General features: G+C 42.4%; 1 protein-coding gene across 1 annotated transcript in view; it reads right to left on the bottom strand.

The window, feature by feature from the left end:
- The window catches only part of acvr2b.S (activin A receptor type 2B S homeolog), a 92,927-nt gene extending 66,993 nt beyond the window's left edge, over nucleotides 1-25,934 (bottom strand). Inside the window, 1 exon segment of the mRNA NM_001088010.1 lies at nucleotides 25,375-25,934. Within this exon segment, the coding sequence (NP_001081479.1) occupies nucleotides 25,375-25,429 (55 nt within the window). The 5' untranslated portion in view covers nucleotides 25,430-25,934.
- Between the last annotated feature and the right edge of the window lie 1,228 nt (nucleotides 25,935-27,162).

Here is a 27,162-nt window from a genome sequence, read left to right on the forward strand (position 1 = left end):
AAATTCCCTACTTTTTATCTATTACAGTGGAAAAGGTTTGTTTTTCTAAGTGTAGAATAGCAGTACATTTAGGGGCAGATTTATCAAGGTTCGAATTTCGAGGTTTTTTTAAACTCCCATCACCTCAAAATTTGCATAAAAAAAGACCAACGAAACTTGTTAAAACAAAAAAAAATCGAATTTTTTAACTTAGGGTGAATAGGCTGTATTCGATCGTTCAATTCGAATTTGGATCATATTCGATCGAATTCGGATCATATTCGATCGAATTCGGATGAAAGTATTTTCAAAAAATACACCAAATGCCTAAGGATGGATGAATTTATTCGCCAGGTGCAGATTCAAACCGAATTTCCATGTTTCGCCGTCGGTGAATAAATTCACGAATTTCCAGCAAATATTCGCATTAAGTGTAGAATAGCAGTACATTTAGGGACAGATTTATCAAGGGTCGAATTTCGAGGTGATGGGAGTTTTTTTTAAACTCCCATCACCTCAAAATTCGAATAAAAAAAGACCAACAGAAATTTAAAAAAAAATTTTTTTTTTAACTTAGGGTGAATAGACTGTATTTGATCGTTCAATTCGAATTTGGATCGTATTTGATCGAATTCGGATGAAAGTATTTTCAAAAAATACACCAAATGAATAAGGATGGATGAATTTATTAAACAGGTGCGAATTCGCAACGAATTTCCACATTTCGCAGCCAGCAAATAAATTTGTGAATTTGCAGCGACTATTCGGCGGTGAAAATTCGTCAACGACAATTTTGACGCCGACTTTGATGCCACTAAATTGCCGCAGTCAAAATTCTAATTTTTTCTGAGGGGGGGTTTCTGTGTTATTACAGTTATTCTAATAAAGGTGAAATTTCTTTTAAAGATGAAAGTCTTGGTCCTCCCAAGAGAACTGCTTATCTTATTAGTTACAATCGTATCAAAGTGCAGGTGCTGAGTGTTCTGGGGTCTTTGCCAAAAGCCTCTTATTTAATTAAATTTCAGAAACGTTGATCTCCTCCGCAGAACAGCAGGAAAAAGAGAAAGAGAAAGAAAGGACATTTCAGGAAGAAGCCAGGAATGCGGGCCGTGCTGTCAAAATCAGGACTGTCCTGTAACAATTGGGATAGTTAGGATGTATAATAAGCCCCTTCAAAGATGTTGTGCTTGGGAGCCTCCAAAAGGGACAGTAACACACAATATGCTGCACAGGTAAAACTGGTGTGTATGGCTCAGAAACACTACTATAGTTTATATAAACAAGCTGCTGTGTAGCCATGGGGGCAGCCATTCAAGGACAGGATACACAGTAGATAACAGATAAGTACTACTATAGTTTATATAAACAAGCTGCTGTGTAGCCATGGGGGCAGCCATTCAAGGACAGGATACACAGTAGATAACAGATGAGTACTACTATAGTTTATATAAACAAGCTGCTGTGTAGCCATGGGGCAGCCATTCAAGCACAGGATACACAGTAGATAACAGATAAGTACTACTATAGTTTATATAAACAAGCTGCTGTGTAGCCATGGGGGCAGCCATTCAAGCACAGGATACACAGTAGATAACAGATAAGTACTACTATAGTTTATATAAACAAGCTGCTGTGTAGCCATGGAGGCAGCCATTCAAGCACAGGATACACAGTAGATAACAGATAAGTACTACTATAGTTGATATAAACAAGCTGCTGTGTAGCCATGGGGGCAGCCATTCAAGCACAGGATACACAGTAGATAACAGATAAGTACTACTATAGTTTATATAAACAAGCTGCTGTGTAGCCATGGGGGCAGCCATTCAAGCACAGGATACACAGTAGATAACAGATAAGTTCTGAAGTATAATACAGAGTTTATCTGCTGTGTATTCTGTGCCTTTTCTCCTTTTTCTAGCTTGAATAACAATAACACCACCAAGAATGCTTCATTAACGAATAGGGGATAGTTGTTTGCAATGATACATTTTTCACAAGGCATTTGGGTGGATTGCCCTTTAACTGAGGCAGAATTGAAAAGGCAATGGCGTTGTACACAAATCAGGTGGAATTTCACTCTGAACTCGTCCTCTTGAGTGGCAGCTCCTTAAATTGCCTCTCTTTAAAAGCCCTGCCATGTAGGGTGAACAGCCAAGGTCACATTACCCACCGCATGCTGAAGAGCTTAAATAATTGCTATCGCTGTAAACATAAAGAAACCATTTTTGCTTAAAGGGGAAACGAGTAGATGGCTGTTTACTTTAACGAAAAAGGCAAGGTGATATTGCCTACAGCAATTAGGTTTTCCCAAGCACTGACTGATTAGCAAGAATGTAGAAAAAATAAATATTAAGAACACTTGGGGGGGGGGGCTGCTCTTTAAACCCTTGAAACAAATTGATGCCAAATTGCTCTTCCACGGCAGTTTTGCAGCCTATATTTTTTATTCTTGTTTTTAAAGGGATACTGTCATGGGAAAACATGTTTTTTTTTTTTTCAAAACACATCAGTTAATAGTGCTGCTCCAGCAGAATTCTGCACTGAAATCCGTTTCTCAAAAGAGCAAACAGATTTTTTTACATTTTATTTTGAAATCTGACAAGGGGCTACACATATTGTCAGTTTCCAGGTGCCCCCAGTCATGTGACTTGAGCTCTGATAAACTTCATTCATTCTTTACTCTGAGTGCTTTGTTTTCCCGAAATTGTCTTACTAGGAAAGTTCAGGCGACTTCAGAAATATGAAGCGTTCAGAGTGCCATCCCGCTGGCGACTTACATTCTTGCCGGCGGGAAGGCAGTTCGGGGAGATAGTCACCCCCTGAAGAACAGATTTGTCGCTGGGCGACTAATCTCCCCGAATCTGAGCGTTTGTCTCTGCCCTAAAGGGTAAGGGCACACCTGGCGATTCGGGGTGGATTTAGTCGCCTGGCAACTAAACGCTTCTTTTTTGGGCGACTAATCTCCCCGGACGGCTTCCCCCAGCCTTCCACCGGCTATAATGAAAAATCGGCTGTGGCATGGCAACGTGGCGCTTCGTTTTCCGAAGTCGCCAGAAGTTGCCTCACGAGGATTTTTCATTATAGCCGGTAGAAGATAGGGGGAAACCGTACGGGGAGATTAGTCGCCCCGAAAAAGAGGCGATTAGTCGCCAGGCGACTAAATTTCCCTGAAATGCCAGATGTGCCCTTACCCTTAAGGGACAGGAGATGATCAGAAGGGCCCTTTAGCCAAACTGTAGGGATGGAGAGCAGTGATAAGTGAATATGAGTATATATATATATATATATATATATATATAAGAAAGCTCATGATGTAATACTGGCAGATACATATGTTCAGCTTTGCATATATTGATAAGATGGAAAGCACACGGTGACGCACATTCTATTTTCAGTAACATGAGGGGGGGAAGCAGTTTCCCTGCACTTCTCACGTCCCAGAGAGAATAGAAGGAACCCTGCAAAGCCCCCTCCCCTGTACTTTACTTGCAGCACAATCTCGGTGGTGTAATGGGGAATTTTACATGCATCTGTGAATATTGCTAGAGGGGCACTTTTTCACATAAATGCAACTTGGATCATGTGATAATAAGCAGTCTGGGCTCATACAGCTTCACCTGCCTTCCTATAACTGTAACACTGAGGAGAAGGTCATCAGGATTTATATGCAGAGAAACATTTGTGACCAGCTGTAATTCCTGCCCATTGGCCTCCCATTGGCCCTATTGTAATGGATAAAAATCAGCTCACAAGCCAAATCAGTCAGACACTGTACAATGGGGGCCATACATATGGCTTTGGGGGGTAGTCATGAGCCCTATTTTGTACTGACCAGTGCACACATATCAATGGTCGGAAATTGGGTGTGCCCAGCTTCGGATTGACAAAATACATTTTCAAGATCAAATTTATGGGAGACAAATAGAACAATGGATTTTATAGGTATGGAAGAATCTGCAGTAAGAGTGAAGCTCAACACATAACTTATCAATATGGTCCTACAGTTCATTATTATTCCTTATAATACACAAATGATACTCAGAGTTCCATGTATAACTCAGCCTGCAGCCTTGTGCCTTTATATGGTCACAGAACCCCTCAGTGACTTCTAATATCCTTATCATTTACAGTAGGGGGTACATTATCCCTTATAATACATGAGTGATACTCAGAGTTCCATGTATAACTCAGCCTGCAGCCTTGTGCCTTTATATGGTCACAGAACAACCCCTCAGTGACTTCTAATATCCTTATCATTTACAGTAGGGGGTACATTATCCCTTATAATACATGAGTGATACTCAGAGTTCCCTGTATAACTCAGCCTGCAGCCTTGTGTCTTTATATGGTCACAGAACAACCCCTCAGTGACTTCTAATATCCTTATCATTTACAGTAGGGGGTACAGTATCCCCAATAATACATGAGTGATACTCAGAGTTCCCTGTATAACTCAGCCTGCAGCCTCGTGCCTTTATATGGTCACAGAACAACCCCTCAGTGACTTCTAATATCCTTATTATTTACAGTAGGGGGTACATTAGCAATTTATTATGCTAAATTCACATTGTGTTATTAAACCTGATAAATATTTAAGTCTGCTCAGGAAACAGAAGTAAATCTAGGGTGAATCACACTGCGGAAGCAGCTTTTGTCAATTAAACCAGTTTCCAAACAAAGAAGGGAGAGACATTAATGAAGAGAAAGACCGTCCCCAGCCTACGGAATAATAAGCAAAAAGCAGACGTTCTTTGGCTCAATCAACTTCTGTTTAAAGTAATAATTTCCCGTCTATCAGATCCACTCAAAACTGGGAGAGAGAGGTCAGCGCTCTGTATATTGTATCTCGTCTGCAGTCGGGGAACAGTGGAGATTGAAGTCTGAGCGTAAATTAAGAAAGTCTCCTCTCTACTGTTTTGTATCAGTCACCGGCAATGTTTTATCTCCAAACAGAAACATATGTTCTTCTAGACACTATAGCTTCTTTTATTTGAGATATAAGTCTGCTTAACCCATCAGCTACCACTGTAGTGGAGAGTGCGAAATTCTTTTGGTGTGAATTAAATGGCAACTCCACCCAAAAATAGTTCTTTGCGAATGGATGGAACTTAATTCGATTATAGGTTTATAGCCAGTGTTCAGTGGTTTTAATATTACAGGTACAGGACCGGTTATCCAGAATGGTCGGGACCTGGGGTTTTCCGGACAACAGATCTTTTCATAATTTGGATCTTCATACCTTAAGTCTACTAGAAATTCATGTAAACATTAAATAAACCCAATAGGCTCGTTGTGCTTCCAATAAGGATTAATTATATCTTAGTTGGGATTAAGTACAGGCTACTGTTTTATTATTACACAGAAAAAGGAAATAGTTTTTTGGATAAAATGGAGTCTATGGGAGACGTAATTCAGAACTGGTTTCTGGATAACAGACCCCATACCTGAATTTGGACAATAACCTGCCTGTATGTTTTGGAGTGTGGGAGGAACTCAGAGAAAACCTACACAGACATAAGAACATTGTACAAACTATGTGCCCTGGTTGGAATCAAACCGGGGACCAGAGCGTTGGTCAGTCTAGGTGTAATGCTGGGAAGCTTGGGTAGTGATGGGCGAAATTCTGATGCCGGCGACAATTCAGATGGCGGTGACAAATAAAGGCGCCCATTGACTTTAATGGGCATCGGAATTGTCGCAGGCCGCAAAATTCGCAATTCGAGAATTTTTTGCCATTTTGCGTGAAATTCGCAAATTTTTCTGTGAAACGGAATGGCAGACATTAGCCCATCACTGTGGGTCACATACGTGCATGAAACAGCTTTTGAGGAATACTTATCTGGCCTTGTTTTCAGCAGCAAACCTCGACTGTCTACTTAATATGACTGTTACATTCGCAGACATTACAATAAAAACTTAATAGTTAAAGTTTAAGTGACTGCAGTACAGCCAATAATGTACACAATGAAATTAGCACTGCTATTCACTGGCAGGGCAGCCGTTATTCTGTATTGTTTGTTTTATATGTTAATTTTATAAGCTTTTGTAATGTAGGTTACATAACATTACATAAGCAGAAAGAGCACATTTAACAGATTAACACACACACAGGAGTGTGCTTGTGTGTATATGTTTCTATACAATATACTTTTGTCTTTAATAGCAGTAGGGCTAATAAACTCTGGGATGGGACTGTAGCATAGCAGGTATAGTAGGGAAAGATGGTGCCTATACTAACAGTGGATAATAGTATCTGGGAAGGGAGTGTGACTGTGGGATAGCAGGTATAGTAGGGAGAGATGTGTCTATAGTAACAGTGAATAATAGTATCTGGGAAGGGAGTGTGACTGTGGGATAGCAGGTATAGTAGGGAGAGATGGTGTCTATAGTAACAGTGGGATAATAGTCTCTGGGAAGGGAGTGTGACTGTGGGATAGCAGGTATAGTAGGGAGAGATGTGCCTATAGTAACAGTGGATAATAGTCTCTGGGAAGGGAGTGTGACTGTGGGATAGCAGGTATAGTAGGGAGAGATGGTGCCTATAGTAACAGTGGATAATAGTCTGGGAAGGGAGTGTGACTGTGGGATAGCAGGTATAGTAGGGAGAGATGGTGCCTATAGTAACAGTGGGATAATAGTCTCTGAGAAGGAAGTGTGACTGTGGGATAGCAGGTATAGTAGGAAGAGATGTGTCTATAGTAACAGTGGATAATAGTATCTGGGAAGGGAGTGTGACTGTGGGATAGCAGGTATAGTAGGGAGAGATGTGCCTATAGTAACAGTGGATAATAGTCTCTGGGAAGGGAGTGTGACTGTGGGATAGCAGGTATAGTAGGGAGAGATGGTGTCTATAGTAACAGTGGATAATAGTCTCTGGGAAGGGAGTGTGACTGTGGGATAGCAGGTATAGTAGGGAGAGATGGTACCTATAGTAACAGTGGATAATAGTCTCTGGGAAGGGAGTGTGACTGTGGGATAGCAGGTATAGTAGGGAGAGATGGTGCCTATAGTAACAGTGGATAATAGTCTCTGGGAAGGGAGTGTGACTGTGGGATAGCAGGTATAGTAGGGAGAGATGGTGCCTATAGTAACAGTGGGATAATAGTCTCTGGGAAGGGAGTGTGACTGTGGGATAGCAGGTATAGTAGGGAGAGATGGTGCCTATAGTAACAGTGGATAATAGTCTCTGGGAAGGGAGTGTGACTGTGGGATAGCAGGTATAGTAGGGAGAGATGGTGTCTATAGTAGCAGTGGGTTAGCAGGAGTAATCCCACAAGAGAAATTGGTAAACCTTTATAAAAGCTTTAAATATTTACTAATAGAAACAGAATTATAAAAATGATTTTCTTTTTGCATTCAGTGAAAGAAAATACTGAAGAAATAGGTTTAGTGTCCCTTTAAACCAAGGATTGCAATGTGCCTGTGGCTATTTATTGCAACATTATGTAATGGGTCAGTAAATAGAAGGCAACACACACACACACACCGCTCACAGAATTCCAAAACACACAGACACCAAAGGATCTCCCCAGAACGTGATAAGTATCAAGTCCCAACAAGCCCCAAAAGCAGGAGGGCTGCAGATCCCTGTATAACACAGAGCACAAATGTTGGACATCAGGGCACAGACTAGACATTGGCATGGTAATCGGGTAAACAGAGCAAAGCTTGAGGTCGCCATAACATTCGGATCTTGGCTGCAGACTCATATGGAGCAATTTGTATTTAAGGCGAGCAGTGTCCCTTTAAATGTGGAAGCAATAAAGCGTTTGAGCCTGACGGTTCCTGACAAACTCATCTTTATATAATGAGGCTGAATGGCCGTGCGTAAGAGCTAGGGGCAGGCTCGCAGGGCCGGGGGTACACACTCACATCTGTGCAATAAAGCTGCACAATGAGAGTCTTATTATTCTAAATGAATGACGAGTATTAATAGCGGCTGGAATATGAATTCTTATGAAGAGGCAATGATTTATTGCATCAACTCGTTATTTCGCTTACAAATTAAAAAAAAAAAAATCAACATTAGGTGATTAAAATGTCAATTCAATTTTATATTGGGGTGGCGTAGAAAGAAGCCCCCAGGGCCGGATTTACATAGCGGGTGCCCCTAGGCCCACTGCCGTTTGTCCCCCCGTCCCCTACCCTTTATTCATGCAAATTTTCATGGAGATTGTATCTCCTGCGCATCCCCAGTGTTTTTGAACCAATGTGGGTGTGGTTGGGCAGCATGCCGCCCCCCTAAAATCCTGCCCCCCTAGGCCCGGGCCTAGGTGGCCTTCCCACAAATCCGGGCCTGGAAGCCCCACTATGTGCCGAGACCAAGATAGGAGATATTAGCACACTGCCAACCTGAGATCAACCAGACAAGCAAATCTGCCCAATAATCCATAGCAACCAATCAAATATCAGCTTGCATTGTTCTACTTGCAATAGAATGATCAAAGCCAAAGGCTGATTGGTTGCTATAGATGACTACACAGGACAAGGGGCGCTATTCAATAAAATTGTGGTGAATACAGGTATCTATATCTACAGGGCTGTCTTTAGTAGGGATGCACCGAATCCACTATTTGGGATTCGGACGGACGCTGAATCCTTGGTGAAAGATTCAGCCAAATACCGAACGGAATCTGAATCCTAATTTGAATATACAAATTAGGGGCAGGAAAGGAAAAAGTGGACAAAATTATTCTTTTGTGACAAAAGTCATGTGATTTCCCTACCCGCCCCTAATTTGTATATGCAAATTAGGATTCGGATTCAGTTCAACCAGGCACAAATATTCGGCTAAATCCGAATCCTGCTGAAAAAGGCAGAATCCTGGCCGAATTCCAAACCGAATCCTGGATTCGGTGCATCTCTAGTCTTTAGTAACGTCTTTGGTAACGGTGAAGCCCCACCTACCCTTGCCACGCAAGTAGAGATACACTGTGTGCTGAAGGGGCGAAGGGAGGTGTAGGCTTACTGAGAGTTTTAACGAATGGGATGAGGGGCCTTGAGGCAACACCCCCAGTCTTACACTGGATAGGCCCTAAAAGAGTAAATATGTCATATGCCTTGTTTGCACCCTAGTGGCTCTATCAAAAAAAATTTAGAGCAGTGGTGGGATTTAAAGGAGAACTAAACCCTAAATATTAATGTGGCTAAAAATGTCATATCTTATATAGTGAACTTATTGCACGAGGCTAAAGTTTCAGCTTGTCAATAGCAGCAATGATCCAGGACTTCAAACTTGTCACAGGGGGTCACCATCTTGGAAAGTGTGTGACACTCACATGCTCAGTGGGCTCTGATTGGCTGTTGAGAAGCTAAGCTTAGGGCTCGTCACTAATTATCCAGCACAAAATGAGCTTCCCTGGCTGTTATATAAGCTGATGCTACAGGTTTGCTGATTATTAAATTCTGATGCAAATTGCACTGGTTTCTGTGCTGCCATGTAGTAATTATGTGTATTAATTACTAATCAGCCTTATATTGTGACATTTCTATTCTATGTGTACTGTATATTGTGAGTGGGTCCCTAAGCTCAGTAAGTGACAGCAGCACAGAGCATGTGCAGTGAATCAGCAGAAAAGAAGATGGGGAGCTACTGGGGCATCTTTGGAGACACAGATATTTACTGCTAAAGGGCTGTGGTTGCCTTGGGCTGGTACAGAAGCACAAAACATAATGTATAACATTTCTAACTACTTCTTTAGTCTTTAGTTATCCTTTAAGAGCCACTGACCGCACCAAAGGCTGCAATAATAGCCCCATCAAAAAAGTGACTGGAGCTTCAGGAGGCACAAACCAAGGTTTCCCTCTAATTCCTGTATATTTTTATATCAAAGAACTGCTGGGAAGAGGGAAGAGCGAAGGGACAGATGTGGCGGTTTTCTATCAGGAGATATCGTTCCTGTATCGAATCGCTCAGAGGGGCCGTCGTGAAATGAATCTTTTGTTTAATTAATACCAGCGCCCTCCTGCCAAATGGAACTTCCTGACGGACAGGGCGCAGCTGCTCTCCCCCAACAAACAACCAGCTTCCATTCTCGGGACCTTGAAATTCCAGTTCCACAATAAACTGCAAAGAGACTCGGCCAGTTCTCCCTTCTCAGCTCGCCTCCGCGGCCACCACTATGTATTAGCGTCGCGAGAAAAGAGGTGGGAAAAGCCGCGATTCAGCCTCAAAAACAACAAACAGAAATGTAATTAAAAAGGAGCAGGAAAGAAAATAAGAACGACGATGAAAGTGATCGCAATTCTAAGCAACTTCCCCACATACATAGATTTAAAGGAGAAGGAATGCTAATGAAGAAGTTGATTGCCACTAGATTAGCCACAATAGTGCAAGCTATAACACTATATTTATTCTGCAGAATGCTTTACTATACCAGAGTAAACCGATCTAGAAGCTCTAGTTGTTTAGGATAGCAGCTGCCATATTAGCTTGGTGTGACATTTCCTACCCGAGTCTCTCCCTGCTCACTCATAGCTCTGGGCTCAGATTACAGGAGGAAGGGGGAGAGGGAAAGCGGAGCAAACTGAGCATGCTCAAGCCCTAGCCCTAGCGGTTTATGCTGAAACAGGAAGTCTAATACAGAAGCCCATGTGTGCAGAATAGAAGAAAATGAATGCTGTGTTTCTTTTGACAGTGGACTCAGAGCAGCATTATTTTGAGGGTTTACTGGTGTATTTATATAGACCTTTCTGATAAAGCTTGATTAATTTTAGCCTTTCCTTCTCCTTTAAATTTAATTGCTATTGAAAGCAGTATCGGCTTTCTGGTTCTGACTCTTGAAACAATGTAGCAGAAGTCAGTTCTACTCCAGGCCTGTTAATCAACTGGCTTCTGCTACATTGTTTCTCAAATGAGAGCCAGAAATTCAGAAAATAATAGACAGCTAAGGGGGCCCAGTCTGAAGGTCAGTTAGGGGGAGATTTGGGGGTGAGTGTTTATTTGGGCCCTGGGTACCCCTGGAACTATAGCAGGGTGACTGTTACCCCAATGTTTCTATATATCTGTAACCTTGTTATGAGCTAAGGGGGCCCAGTCTGAAGGCCAGTTAGGGGGAGATTTGGGGGTGAGTGATTATTTGTGCCCTGGGTACCCCTGGAATTATAGCAGGGTGACTGTTACCCCAATGTTTCTATATATCTGTAACCTTGTTATGAGCTAAGGAGGCCCAGCCTGTTAGAAATTTGGGAGTAAATACTTATTTGTGCCCCAGGTACACTTGATAACACACAAGCCAGCCCTACTACATTGTTGAGGTTACAGAGTGTTATTAGCTTGTTTACAGTCTCTATAATAATGCAGATTGGTAACTATTTGAAGGACATTTTATCTCGTCACATAGGAATCGTATCAAACTAGATTTGTAGAGAAATGAGGAGAGCACTCTGCAAGCAAATATGCTGTGGTTATCTTTTTATTGCTTGACTACTTGTCAAGTAGTCAAGCAATAAAAAGATAACCACAGCATATTTGCTTGCAGAGTGCTCTCCTCATTTCTCTACAAATCAAGTTACAGATATCAGGATACTGGTGACCTGATCGAGGAAAGTTGCACCCTTTTCCTGAGCCAAGCGGGCGGAGCGTTTTGGGATACTATATTTTTTCAGGAATCGTATCAAACTAATTGCACACACTTATCTTCCAGCTGTTGTCAGCTTTATTATGGCATCATTTAGTGGGCGAGGGGCGTGTTCTGATGTAATAGTGAGGGGCGTGGCCAGCTAAAACCTGCAGGTCATGGAACTACAGCTACATAATAATATCAGAAGTTTGGGCATAGAGAGAACTGGAAGAACACAGGGCACCTTTAGAGACTCCAGCTAGCAAGGCTGCACTGATTGCATTTCATTTCAATGTAATTATCGGGCAATCAATGAAGCAACTTGCATTTAGTAAAAGTGGCCTTGATTATTTTCAAATGGTCCAGTAAACTTATTATATCCAGTACAGAGAGATTCTCTATATGGCCAGAGGTATCCAGGCACCTGCCTGTGCAACATCTCATTCACAATCCAAATGGAATAATATGACATTGCCCCTTGTAATGAGAACAATTCAGCAGGAACAGTCAAGTTTGCTCATAGTGTGTACAGAAAGATCCCATAAAACTATGGCAGCATAGGTATTCCCTGTACTAAGCACAATTCAGCAGGAACAGTCCCCTAAGTTTGCTCATAGTCTGTACAGAGAGATCCCATATAACTATGGCAGCATAGGTATTCCTCTGTACTAAGCACAATTCAGCAGGAACAGTCCCTAAGTTTACTCATAGTCTGTACAGAGAAATCACATAAAACTATGGCAGCATAAGTTTTCCCCTGTACCAAGCACAATTCAGCAGGAACAGTCCCCTAAATTTGCTCATATTCTGTACAGAGAGATCCCATAAAACTATGGCAGCATAGGTATTCCTCTGTAGTAAGCACAATTCAGCAGGAACAGTCCCTAAGTTTACTCATAGTCTGTACAGAGAAATCCCATAAAACTATGGCAGCATAGGTATTCCCCTGTACCAAGCACAATTCAGCAGGAACAGTCCCCTAAGTTTGCTCATAGTCTGTACAGAGAGATCCCATAAAACTATGGCAGCATAGGTATTCCCCTGTACTAAGCACAATTCAGCAGGAACTGCCACACAAACATTGTTAAACTTTCCTGTCTACGCATTGCACAGTTGTTTTGCCAAGGTCTGGCTACCACTTGGGGAATGTGCCCAGCAGTTAGTCTGCACAACCCATAAGAGTACTTACAATAACAGGACAGGCATGAGAGGGGGGGAAGGGAGTAAGCAGACTTCCAGGCACATGAATACAGAAGACAAACTGCCTTGATTGAAATTTGATCCCCTATCCTTCCCCCCAACCCCCCACAAACTCAAATAAGATTAAGGACAAGTGAAATGTTGTGCTGAGCAACAGAGGACCCTGCATGTGTGTAATTATCACTGGCAGCCCCCCAGCTGTGGTGCCCTCCACCTGTACATTGATTATTTCTACAGTGACCCCTATTTTCTGACAAACTGATGGCAGCCCTAGTCCTCCAGAAATCATTGGGATTCAGCTGATCCCCAAACTGGATCGGGAGTCCCAAGACAAACTACTTTGGCACATTCTGACCAGCAAAAAAAGAAAGCCCCTTCATCTCCTAGAGTAACAGCCACAAGAAGTGTGCGTGGGAGTAACACATTTTGGAAATAGCTTAAACGCAGGTAATTACACTCAACATAAACATTGCAGCGTTTGGGTTACTTTGCAGAAAACGAGAGGAGCAAAACTTGCACGGTCGCACACAATCATTAGCAACCAGCAAAGCCTGACTGTAAGGGCAGAGACGCAAGCTGCGATTCGGGGAGATTAGTCGCTCTTCTTCGGTGCGACTAATCTCCCCAAACTGCCTCCCCGCCGGCTAGAATGAAAATCACTGGCGGGATGGCACTCGGATCGCTTCGTTTTTCGAAGTCGCCTCGGGAGGAGACTTCGGGCGACCTCGGAAAACGAAGCACTCCGAGTGCCATCCCATCAGTGATTTTCATTCTTGCCAGCGGGAGAGATTAGACGCCACGAAGAAGAGGAGTCTATGGGAGACAGCCTTCCCATAATTCAGAGTTTTCTGAGTAACAGGTTTCCAGATAACGGATACCAAACCTGTAGCTGAATGGATAATTATTTTCTTTTTGCCTCCTATGTGAATTCCTATGAAAGTTACAGATTCAAGTTGCCATTATAGCCCTTGTCTAAAGAAGGCCATACACATGTATGTACATGTATGACCTCATCATGTGATCGGATCATTCTATGGAGACCAGCCCAACTGATATATGGAAGATTTTTGACCAGTTGGGCAGGGAATCCCAAGCCCCATCCCCCCCTACACCGGTCTATATGCGAACGACTTTGTCTGGAGCAGTTAAATTCCAAACCCAAGATGTGCAGAACAATTTAAATATCTCAAAAAACCCCAAAAAATAAAAATAAGGACCACCTGCAATTGATGGAAGTCAAACCTAGAGACCTACAGAAGTGAACTTTGCCTTTAAAGGCCGTAGAAAAACACAAGCCATCTGTCTATATGAATGGCTGCAGTTTCTGGCTATTTCTAGCCAAGCACCGGGTACTTCGCTACATACAGAACACGTTCCTTATATTTCTCACAGTGGCAGTACACAAAGATTTCTGCAATTATAAAACCTTCTAAAATAAATCAGCGGGTGGGCAAGGGGCGGCTCACGGATATACTGTTCTCTCGTAAGCTGCCGAGGAGGAAATGGCCACCCCCAAAGCTTTTAGGGCCTGTCCGGATTTCAGAGGATTAAATGTGAAAGTGTCACGCTGGGCCTGAATGGCAGCAGGGAGAATTTGGATTTAAACATGCACGTTTGTGACCTTCAAATCCCACTGTATAATAGCATTATAGGAACTAAGCGCTGCTGCACGTGGACTAAAGTGATGCTAGGACTTGTTTTGCTTCTTATTGGCATTTACCAGAGAGACGTGGCAAGGGGCAAGAGAGGAGGGACCCCTGACAATACTGGAGGCCCCTGGTCTCCATCTCAGGAAGGAGGGGGTGAAATTATATACATCAGGGATGTGTAGCCTGCAGCCTTTTTAGCTCTTCAACTGCCCCAAACATGTAAACAGAGCCTTTAACATTGTCAGGCCACATAACTTCACTATGGCTACATTGACCCGGCTAGAATTGAACTTACATCCCCGGTAGTGCTTGGGTCCTAAGTTTGATTCCAGCCAGGGCACTGCAAGTAGTTTGAATGGCTGCTTAACACAGATGCCATGTACAGGTATGGGACCTGTTATCCAGAATGCTCGGGACCTGGGGTTTTCCAGATAACCAATCTTTCTTTAATTTGGTTCTTCATACCTTAAGTCTACTAGAAAATCATGTAAACATTAAATAAACCCAAAAAAGCTGGTTTTGCTTCAATAAGGATTAATTACTTCTTAGTTTGGATCAAGTATTACAGAGAAAAAAGGAAAATCATTTTTAAGATTATTTTATTATAATGGAGCCTATGGGAGGCGGTCATTGCGTAATTCTGAGCTTTCTGGATAACAGGCTTTCGGATAACAGATCCCATACCTGTAGAAGATTTTATATCTAATGGTGCATAGAGTAGTACCTTGATGCCTGACTCACTTATGGGCCCTAGGAGACCCAGTCCAACATAATTTTAGAGAAATGAAGTCTGGCAGTCAGGTTGCTATGATCTCGCTTACCTTAGCTGTAGTTTGAATGGCAGATCAGAAAACGAAAAAGAGAAGGGCCCGAATATATCAGTGATTATGAACCGATGAAGATGGGGACCTATGCTAAAGATCACGCGGATCCTAAAATTTACATTATCGGAGCCGTTTCCTTTTAAGCATCTTCTTTTAATTACTAATTTGTCGACCTTGGATCTCAAGGTGCAATTCCAGACTTATTTTGGGTCCCATTTAAATTAAGAAACCCTGGAACACTCATAAGTATCCCTAAGAATTAAAGGGATACTGTCATGGGGAAAAAAAAAATTTTCAAAATGAATCAGTTAATAGTGCTGCCCCAGCAGAATTCTGCACTGAAATCCATTTCTCAAAAGAGCAAAAAGATTTTTTTATATTCAATTTTGAAATCGGACATGGGTCTAGACATATTGTCAATTTCCCAGTTGCCCCAAGTCATGTGACTTGTGTTCTGATAAACTTCAGTCACTCTTTACTGCAAGTTGGAGTGATATCACCCCCTCCCTTTTCCCCCCCAGCAGCCAAACAAAATAACAATGGGAAGGTAAACAGATAGCAGCTCCCTAACACAAGATAACAGCACTCAATAGTAAAAACCCATGTCCCACTGAGACACATTCAGTTACATTGACAAGAAAAAACAACAGCCTGCCAGAAAGCATTTCTCTCCTAAAGTGCAGGCACAAGTCACATGACCAGGGGCAGCTGGGAAATTTACAAAATGTCTAGCCCCATGTCAGATTTCAAAATTGAATATAAAAAATTCTGTTTGCTCTTTTGAGAAATGGATTTCAGTGCAGAATTCTGCTGGAGTAGCACTATTAACTGATGCGTTTTGAAAAAAACATCAGGATCCCTTTAACTTTACCTTTAAACCACTGTTTCTTTTAGACAGGCTTGCATGCATCCAGGGCCTACTGGGAATAACAGAGCCTGAATGAAACCTGAACCCCAGTGAAATCAGGAGACATTACGGAAAGAGAGGGGGACGATGCCTCCGCCGGGAGCACAGTAACTATCGGCAACAACGTAATGTATATTTAAAAATGCAAAGCCATTTTTTCTGCATTAAACTCATTAACAAGGAACGAGAGATCCTTACATGCAAGTACATGGGAAATGGAAGAGCCCAATACAGAGAGGGCTGGAAATTTGGGAGAGAGCCTTAGCACAGGAAGGCAAGGTCTGGAGAGCCTAAAGGCAGGGTCGTCTTCCCAAGGGAGACATTCTTCATCCAACCCCCATCACAATGGCCCCCAGCAAGAGGCCAGGAGGTCAGGCAGCTGTAACATGTTTTTTACTCAAAGGGCAGTTAGAAGCTGCCAACCAGGAATTCCAGTCTACAGCAGCCGCACTCATTTTTTAAATATCTTTATTCTTAAATCGGATTTCCATTTTTTGATTGTTTTCATCGGTGTGAAGGGGGAAAAACATATTTTACTTCCTTATTTTGTAACAAAGTCACGAGATTTCCCTCCTCGCCCCCAATTTTCATATGGATTCGGTTCGGCCGGGCAGAAGTATTCGGCTGAATCTGAATCTTGCTGAAAAAGGCAGAATCCCAAACCCGAATCCTGGATTCGGTGCATCCCTTCCTCTGTTGGCCAGATTATTATAGATGTCAACACAATCTCCAAGCATATCCTAAGGGCATTCAATATTGCATATACCTACAGTTCAAAAACTCAATCTAATTGCAAGCTCTTTAGAACAGTTTCCTTCCTTTCTTATTTATGCAGTGTATTCATACTGCTCATATTCCTGATAAGACACGTACGTGCCCAGGTGTCATTCAGCAGTGTTCCATCCCTCTGACGTATGTGCAAACTGCAGCAATAGTTACATGTCCCCCATTGTCCTTTCTGCATGACTAACCTGTCTGTGCTACAATGGCCCTATTTACTTACACCATCACTTTCTCCGACAGTTTACCCCAAGGACTGCAGGCTTGCTGAACAATGGCCCTGCAAGGTTGCCATTATAACAATTTTAAAATTGTCTTTCAGAGAGAAATATTTACAGATATTGACGCGGAGAAGTTTGTTACACTTTAAAGTTAGACATTTTTACCTTCATCTTCTGCTTCTTTCCGGCTTTCAAATGGGGGTCACTGACCCTGGCAGCCAAAAAAAAAAAAATTATTGCTCTCTGAGGCTACAATTTTATTGTTACTTTGGATTACTTTTCTTACTTTTTTAGGCCCAATCCTATTTTGAAAACCAAAATAAGCGAAGAGCAGGAGATGGGCTGAACATAAAGATAAAGCAATAAAAACAAGAACAAAAATCTAAGCCGGGGGTCACTGACCTTTGCAGCCAGCCAGAATTTCACTTTGGAGAGAGGCAGAAGGAAAGGACAAAAAAACACACACACAGAAATGCTTCTATCTGCAACATAGAAAAAGCTCATTTAAAGGGCACGTCAAACCAACAATAGTGATATTACCTAATGAAAGAAAATATAATTCTAAGCAACTTTCCAATATAAATTCACTACAAATTTCCAGAGTTTTTACAGTTATTTGGAAAAGTAATTGCTATTGACAGCAATATCTGTCTGTCCATTTCTAATCCCCAGCCTGGTGACAATGGAAACAATGTAACAGAAGCAGCTGATTAACAGAGTCTTTGCTAGAGGCGGGAGCAGATTTTGCAACATTGTTTCAAGTCAGAGGCAGGAGTAGAGAAATGGAAACGGACATATGGCTTTCAATAACCATTCCTTTTGCGAACAACTTTTAAACGAACCGAATTCTGTAATGAATGTATATTGCGAAGTTGCTTTGAATTATATTTTCTTTTGTAATGCAAAGTTGTATTTGTGGTTCTAACCCCCCCTTTAACACTGAACCCCCATTTAGAGTCAGGGCACACAAGCAGATTCGGGCGACAAATCCTCTTCTTTGGGTGACTAATCTCCCCAAACTGCCCTCCTCTGCCTTTCACCGGCTATAAAGAAAATCGCCGGCGGGAAGGCACTCGGATCGATTCATTTTCAGAAATCACCCTAAGTTTCAACTTCGGGTGACTTCGGAAAACAAATCTCTCAGAGTGCCTTCCCGCCAGCGATTGTCATTATAGCCGGTGGAAGGCAGTTCAGGTAGACTAATCGTCTCGGAGAAGAGGAGATTTGTCGCCCGACGACTTACCTCCCCGAATCTGCCTGTGTGCCCTGACCCTTAAAGTTGGCATTTTGCTTCTTTATTAGAGGATTCACATTGCAGTCCGTTTATTGTGAGGTCATTCAGACACAATCACAGCATAACAATGATCTTCTGAACATAATGGCTGTCGAATTGGAGGCTGGATGTGGCACTCCAAAGGTTTTTTTTCAAACCCCCAGTCTGCTCAGAAGCTCCATAGACCTCACTATATGAGGTAATTAGCCTACAACATGTAATAAAGTGGACAGCTCTGATCTACATAATAAACCATGTGGTCAAAGAGTAAACCAGATCTGCCCATCCAAAAATCCCATGGAACAACCATAACACAAAAACAACAAACATAAATCATGGACTCATGTTATAAAGCAATTATTCTAGGGCTATAGCAGTGATACCAATAGAAGCACAGGAGAGGTATATTTTTTAATGCCGCTCTAAACTGTGCTGTATAGTTCAACAATGCAGCTCCTTGTTATTGTTACCTTAGGAGGCAGCACGTGAGGCTGCCGGTGACATCAGCAGGCTCAGCATTTCAAAAGTGTAAACATAATGAATCACATGCCATTCCATTCCTGCTTAGCAAACCGCTGCCTGCACTTGTTAATTAGCTAAAAATAAAAATCCCCATTGAACTTGGGCGTTTGCTATTTTCTGTCATTGTAAAAGAATTTACTCTCCGGTTTCAGGGCTCAGCACGTATGTCTTTAGAACTACAGGTATCGGGGAGAAAGGAAAACATTCCCTTCCAATCCTTTTGCTGCGCCCCTCTTGAGATCATGTTCCGAGGGGATGATGGAAGTTCTAGCTGAGGGGGTAACATAACAGACACACCTGGGTTAAAGAGTTGACTGTGGAAAAAGAAAATGGACAGGACTGGAATGGAATAAAGTAGGTCAAAATGTAGATAATACAAAGGGCAAATTGTATTATGCAATGATTGGTAGATATTTTCAATAAATGTGTTGGAGATGTTCAATGGGCACCCATCATCCCGAAACAGCTACTGGTGGGATGTTGGGTTAGAGATCTAATTGAGTAATAGCTGGCTAGGAAGCCAAACGAGTGGATCTTTGCAGATTGCCAACATCAATAGGCCACAGCATTCCTCACCAGACAGGATTTTAGAAACCATCATTGCTTTGCCTTATACAAGGACCAACAATGTACAAACTCATCTGTAGTCAACAGCTTTGACTGGCGTGTGCAAGTCCAGCTCAATGGTCTGGATCAGCAGATCACTTCGGACATCTCTGAGACCAATTTCTGCAAGAGGGAATCCATCATACTCTGGCTTTACAGACAAACACGAGTCATGTACTAACTGGTGCAAAGTTTCTCCAGATCCAATAACCACAAAGGCGTTTGTTTGCTTTTCATCAGTATGTTTGAGGGACAAACATCAGACTAGTAACAGGACCAGGTGGAACTTTGCCTTTATCCTAACTGCACTAGACCGTGACAACTGCCGATTGGTTCCTATGGGTTACTAGGATCAACACTTGCCACCCTCTAAATTCCTCACGTTATTTTGGAATTGTACTGTAAGGCACTGCTTTTGGAGCTTTGTGGTTAAGACCTCCCTCTTGGAGGACCACCATTTGTTCAGGACCCTTTAAGCTCATATCAGTTACACATATAGGGAACAAGTGTTCAGCTCTTAAGCTCATCCTAATATACCTTCTAGGTGGGTCTACAAGATTATCTAGACCTTCATATAGGTGTCATACCCAAACCTCACCCTAAATGACCTTCAAGCCGAGTCCCTCCTGTTATTGCTGCAGTTCAACCAGGGGAGCCAGTCCCACAGTTTATGAACCAGTGCCCTAGAGCCTGGCAGCTAAGCAGTGAGGGAGAGTTTTGACACCATGCCTGGCCAAGTCTACAATTTTTCTGTTCTAAACGAGAGACAAATACTCAGCAAACAACTGCACCACACATCTTTAATGAGGTTCTAAAGCTTAAGTGCAATGGCAGAGGTGTCAACTCCTTGAAAACCGCAAGGCTCATGGAAATTATTTGACAAATCCATAAATTGGAGGACGACATCTCAATAGTTCCATAGTAACAAGCAAATGTCGAGGCTCAAACATTAATATCCAATGTTGTTGAGATGATCCGACAACTTTAGAGGCAAAAGTTCCTGTTTGGTTCCTGACTTGCATCTTAACATGCAGGTCCTATCTTCATCTTGTTAATGATTCATCATTCTACATACTAAACGATCTTATGACCTTTCATTGGTTATGTGATAATATTTCTCTATGTATGACTGTTTCAAGTTGCCAACAACCTCAAGATAATGTTGCACTAAGCAAACTCCCAGCAACCAATAAACATCAATGGAATGAGAGGAAAATGTAAACAAGCATGGAAATGATCAGCAGAGACAAGACCAGCTGGATCTTCTCTACAAACCTACCTACATTTAAACAATACTTCTGACAATGATGCAACCAATGTCCAGCTCCCCTATGGAAGCAGATCGGATGAGTCGGCCAATGACCCTCAAAATTCATGTGTTTTTGTTTTATTGGTCAGTTGCAATTGCACAAGGATCTTACACTTTTGTCAGTACAACGAATGCCGACTAGGAAGGAAGAAAAGAGTGTCAGTAATTTGGAGAACACTGTCCTCAGCAAAATGCTGCAGAAGGGTAACTATGAGTATCGGTGGGCACCTGCAGTGCCAGGATGAGAAGGCAGTTGGATGCCAGCTGAACTGGCAGAAACACTTCCATGGCATCTCTTCATTTCTCGGTGAAGGCATGGGTATAGGGTTGTTCTGCATTGTGGTTTGGGTACTGGTGGTAGGCCTAGGGGTGTATCATTGGAAATAGAACCAAACGTATTAAAAGTCAATGCATTTGTAGCTTCGGGCTACTTCAGGAAGGACCTGGGTTCAAAACCTTCCAGTGAATCTGGAATCCAGACTCTCATAATAAAACTCTACAGATCGGAGAGATACAACATAAAAAAAACGGAGCTCTTTATAGTCCCTTATACCATCAATCGGCCATCACAGAAACCGAGCGGACAAAGGCTGGCATTTGGCACTCGCTCTAAACTTCCCAGCTCTAAATAAAGCACACGAATAAGTAGCATGCGTAAGATTTCCTAATACCCCCCCCAATCTTTCTTTTTTTATTTCTCAATTGCATTTGTTCAGCAGCCTGGTCTCCTGTGGGTTTAACGTGAAAACGAGGGGAAAAAAAAGGCAGATGTCAGTGCCAGATCTGCGTGTGTGTTATAAACACTGTCACTGCATATTTAATGAGTGCCGCGAACAAAGGGAAAACAGGGGATGGTGGATTCAGTGTACAGCTTTCTTTTGCTTTTTTTTTAACTTCAGCTGACCACATTCCTAAACAAAAAGCAGCAGCTCTTACGTGCCAGCCCCTATGTTAGAGAGAGAAAGCAGGGCTCACAAAAGAAGCACACACCCTTCTATCATTATAAGCAGGGAAAAGCAATAAGGCACTTCCCAAAACCAAAACTGCCAGCAGCCACTGCCACAGCATACCCATGCCTTGGTATAAGCACGCACACATCAAAAAAAAGACAAAAAAAAAAAAAATAACAATACAGAAGCCCCTTCTATGCCAACGATCACAATATTTAGACACGGGGGGTCTCATTCACAAGAATAATAAGGAATATATTGCATTTAATGCTTTGCTCTATTCACGCCATTGTGTTGCCTGCAACAATTAAGAAAATGGTGCCTCGATGCGAGCGCAAGAAAGAGACCACCTCGTCAATAGAAACTGCACTCTCTTCGTTTATCCTTTAAAAAAATATTTTCTCTTTCTTTTTTTGGGGAGGGGGTGTTAACAGATTTATTTACATAGCGCACAAGAATGGATTTCAATCCAAATATCCACCCCCCTGAAGTCACCATAACATGGGGAGGAAAAGCAGCCGTAGACCAGATTCAAATCCAAAATTAGATCTACCAGCCATAGGTATTTTGGGGTGAAGAACGAGCAACGGAGTGCGGGTTTATTTTAAATCTGCGGCAAGGCAATGCCGTTTCTCAGCCAATTCCACCATCTAAATAGTTTATACCCAGTCACAAGAAACATTTTCAGCATCCTGCAATAGTCGTATAAAAGAGGGGTTAAATGAGGTTTGATAAGGACATGGAGAGAGAGGGGCGCAGCACACACACACACGCATGGGAATCATGGAATAAATGTGTAGGAGCTGCTTCAGCTGCCAGCACTCTACATACTGTATATATCCCAGACATGACAAAGCCAAGGAGCACATTGATTCATAACATGCGACTGTATGTCTACAAAGCGCCCAACCCGCACACACACGTGGTCTCTACACGTGTGTATCATGCAGCCCCCTCCATTGATCACAAGTACAGTTCATAGATGAGTTTTCAGACCTTCAGCTACACCATTGTTAAGAGAAAGGTATTAAATTAGGCTGATGATAAAGCAAGAGCTGCCAGTCATGGGGTGCCACTGTATCGGGGTGCTACGGTTGGGGGCATCTTTATATACAGACATTATGGCACTATACCAACATGCTACAGTAGGGCATCATCTATGGAGGTACTATAGCATTATAGACATGCATTACAGGGGCGTCAATATATGGAGGGGAGCATTGTTTGGTGGCACTAGACTAGAGGAAGGCATCGCTGTATGGAGGGCGTTACTGTATAAATATGAATATAGTGATAGAGAGAGATATGGAGAGAGAGAGAGACAGAGAGAAAGAGATGGAGACAGAGAGAGACAGAGAGAGACAGAGAGAGACAGAAAGAAAGAGAGAGAGAGAGAGAGAGAGAGAGAGAGAGAGAGAGAGAGAGAGAGAGAGAGAGAGAGAGAGAGAGAGAGAGAGAGGGAGAGAAAGAGGGAGGGAGAGAAAGAGAGATGGAGAGAAAGAGAGATGGAGAGAAAGATAGATGGAGAGAAAGATAGATGGAGAGAAAGATAGATGGAGAGAAAGATATATAGATATATAGATATATAGATATATAGATATATAGATAGACGGTAGATATATCTCCATCTATCTTCTCTCTCTCTCCATCTCTCTCCAGACAGACAGACAGACAGACAGATATATTTGGATATCTGAGGCTGCCGCTGTACACTAGATGAATAGGCAGCAGTATAAGGAGGGTGCCATTGTTTATAGAAGTAGGAGCCTGGCACTGTATGGGGGGCACTAATTTAACCCACTATGGGAAGGCGCCATTGGGTGGCACGGAGCATATAAATAGCAGGTTGGCACTAGTGGGTGCCAGGATAGCAGGATATAAAACATCTTGCTAAAAATATACCGACAGCTTACAAATCTAGGAAACACTTCTAAAAATACTGCTAACCCCCCCCCCCCAAAACAGTCACAACCAAAGCAGCAACGTGACTATGGGATGTTATGTTTGATATCAGTACTGAGTATTACACATCTCCCAGCCACACATCAAAGGCAAATGAGTCATCTGACAATAACAACCCCCCCCCCAATACAGAAGGAAGATCACACAAGGCTTCATTAATACAAAACGAGCCCCCCCCCCCCTCTCTCCCACTGGAATCTTCTATCTGGGGGGGGAATACTAGAAGGAAACAAAAGCCTCCTGTTATCAGACACCATCCAATCGCTCCCGAGGTGAAATCAAGGCGTCCAATCAAGAGAAATCACAAGCGACTGAGCGGCTCACATCAGGCTGGAGTAACACATGGCAGCGGTGTAGTACTATCAACAATGCACTGGATCTGACACACGGGGAGCTGCTTGCATTCTAACCCCCCCCCCCCACCCAATCCTGCATTATTCATGGGCCCACGGTGGTCTTAACCCTCTCACAACCACAGACTCCACTAGTTCCCAGTGGCATTTTTTATTATTAACATGTATTTATATGCCGCTAACGTGTTTCACAACTGCATTTATTATTATTAATCATAACATGTATTTTTTATGGCGCCAACATACTTCCAAGCGGCATTTATTATTAACATGTATTTTAATAGCACCATACTTCCCAGCAGCATCTATTATTATTATTAATAATAACATGTATTTATATAGCACCAACATAATTCCCAGCAGTATTTATTACTATTAATATTATTATTATTATTATGTATTTGTATAGCACCAACATATTTCCCAGCAGCATTTATTACTATTAATATCATCATCATCATCATGTATTTATATAGCACTAACATATTTCCCAGCAGCATTTATTATTATTATTATTATTATTATTATTATTATTATTATTATGTATTTATATAGCAGCAACATATTTACCAGCAGAATCAGTTAAATTGTATTTGTTGTTATTTATTATTATTATTATTATAATTATTATTAACATGTATTTATATAGACCTAACATATTTCCCAGCAGCATATTACTATTATTAATAACAAGTATTTATATAACACCAACATATTTCCCTGCAGCATTTACTCTTATTATTAATAAGTATCTATATAGCAGTAAGAGATTTTCCAGCAGCAATTATTATTACTATTATTATTAATAATAACAAGTATTTATATAGCAGTAACATATTACCCAGCAGCATTTATTACTATTATTATTATTAATAACAAGTATTTATATAACACCATATATCCCAACAGCATTTATTACTATTAATATTATTTATTATTATTAATAACAAGTATTTATGTAGCAGTAACAGATTTCCCAGCAGCAGCAGCAGTTACATTGTATTTGTAGATAAAACACTGAGCCAAACACAGACACGTGCAGTTTATCTCCTTTACACAAAACAACGGGTCGCCCAGGGGATGTCGGGATTTGTAGTTTAATTAGGAAGGGGTGGAAAAAAGAGCCTTTGTAGCTATTAGTTATGTTGCAGTGGGAATGAGGCGCAATGTTGTGCCCTGTCGTTTATTCTCTGGCAGCGCAGAGGTTACAAGTTTAGGCACAAGTTGGAGGAGGGAGTTCGTCCCTCTCAGTTAAATCCTCACAATGTCACTTACCTGCGCGGAAAGTTGCGAGAAGAAGCGCTAAAGTCAGCGGCACAGCAGCCCCCATGTTCCCGCGGGGATCGGCCGCTCTCAGCAGCAGCAGCGACTCAGGCAGGAGCCGCAACATCCCATTCGGCCGAGCTAATTCCTTTACAACAACAACAATGTATCAGCCGCTCCGATTATTCGCTACAATGTCGCCCAATCCCCCGCCGCAACAATGTCGCTCTCTCTCTCCTCGCTCAGCGCCCGGGAAACACAGGAGGGTCGGGAGGGGTCGGCAACACGCGTGGCCAGGGAAAGGGTTAAAGGCGAGTTGTAATGTGGCTCCGTGGGAAAGAAATGAGAGTGAGACTGAGGAGCCCGGACACATGAAACACCAGCGACTTCCCCACCCCCTCCTGCAGCGACTCCTCCTTCTGCAGCAACAGACACAGGGGGAGCCGCTCACACGAGCCCAAACTTCTATGAGACACACGCACGGCTCCCCCAAATACCCTCAACTCTCTCCAAAATGGCTTCTAATAAAATAAGGAGAGAGACTGGAGCAGAGGCAGGAGGGAAACCCGGATGTTTGATACAAAGGCGGGAGGGAGGGAGAGAGAGGTAAAAGCTCAGGAGGGAGGGAGCAGGGCACGGCCCCCAGACACGGGGATAATAAAGAGAAAGGGGCGGGTGATTCCTGCGCGCTGATTGGCTGAGTGACCTGCCGCTCATGAAGCACCACAAGTAGTAAAAGGGGAGAGGGTCCCAGACACAAAATCATGGGGAGAACGAAACGTGAGCTCATTCACTTAAAGGGATCCTGTCATCGGGAAAACATGTTTTTTCCAAAACACATCAGTTAATAGTGCTGCTCCAGCAGAATTCTGCACTGAAATCCATTTCTCAAAAGAGCAAACGCATTTTTTATATTCAATTTTGAAATCTGACATGGGGCTAGACATATTGTCAGTTTCCCAGCTGCCCCCAGTCATGTGACTTGTGCCTGCACTTTAGGAGAGAAATGCTTTCTGGCAGGCTGCTGTTTTTCCTTCTCAATGTAACTGAATGTGTCTCAGTGGGACATGGGTTTTTACTATTGAGTGTTGTTCTTAGATCTACCAGGCAGCTGTTATCTTGTGTTAGGGAGCTGCTATCTGGTTACCTTCCCATTGTTCTTTTGTTTGGCTGCTGGGGAGGGAAAGGGAGGGGGTGATATCACTCCAACTTGCAGTACAGCAGTAAAGAGTGATTGACGTTAATCAGAGCACAAGTCACATGACTTGGGGCAGTTGGGAAACTGACAATATGTCTAGCCCCATGTCAGATTTCAAAATTGAATATAAAAAAATCGGTTTGCTCTTTTGAGAAATGGATGTCAGTGCAGAATTCTGCTGGAGCAGCACTATTAACTGGTGCGTTTTGGGAAAAAAATGTTTTTTCCCATGACCGTATCCCTTTAAGGTGGTCATAGATGTTCCCAAGAAAGACCATTCATTTCATTACACACGTGTACAGCTGAATGGTCACATATACTGATAGAAACTAGCGGTGCACCCAATCCACTATTTTGGATTCGGCCGAATCCTTCGCAAAAGATTCAGCCAAATACCAAACCGAATCTGAATTCGCATATGCAAATTAGAGGTGGGAAGGGGAAAAAAATGTTACTTGCTTGTTTTGTGACAAAAAGTCACCTGATTTTCCCTCCCCGCCCCTAATTGCATATGCAAATTAGGATTTGGTTCGGCCGAATCAATCCTGCTGGAAAAGCCTGAATCCTGGCTGAATCCCGAACCCAATCCTGGATTCGGTGCA

Source organism: Xenopus laevis, chromosome 6S, assembly GCF_017654675.1.
Source record: "Xenopus laevis strain J_2021 chromosome 6S, Xenopus_laevis_v10.1, whole genome shotgun sequence".
Lineage (NCBI taxonomy): Eukaryota > Metazoa > Chordata > Amphibia > Anura > Pipidae > Xenopus > Xenopus laevis.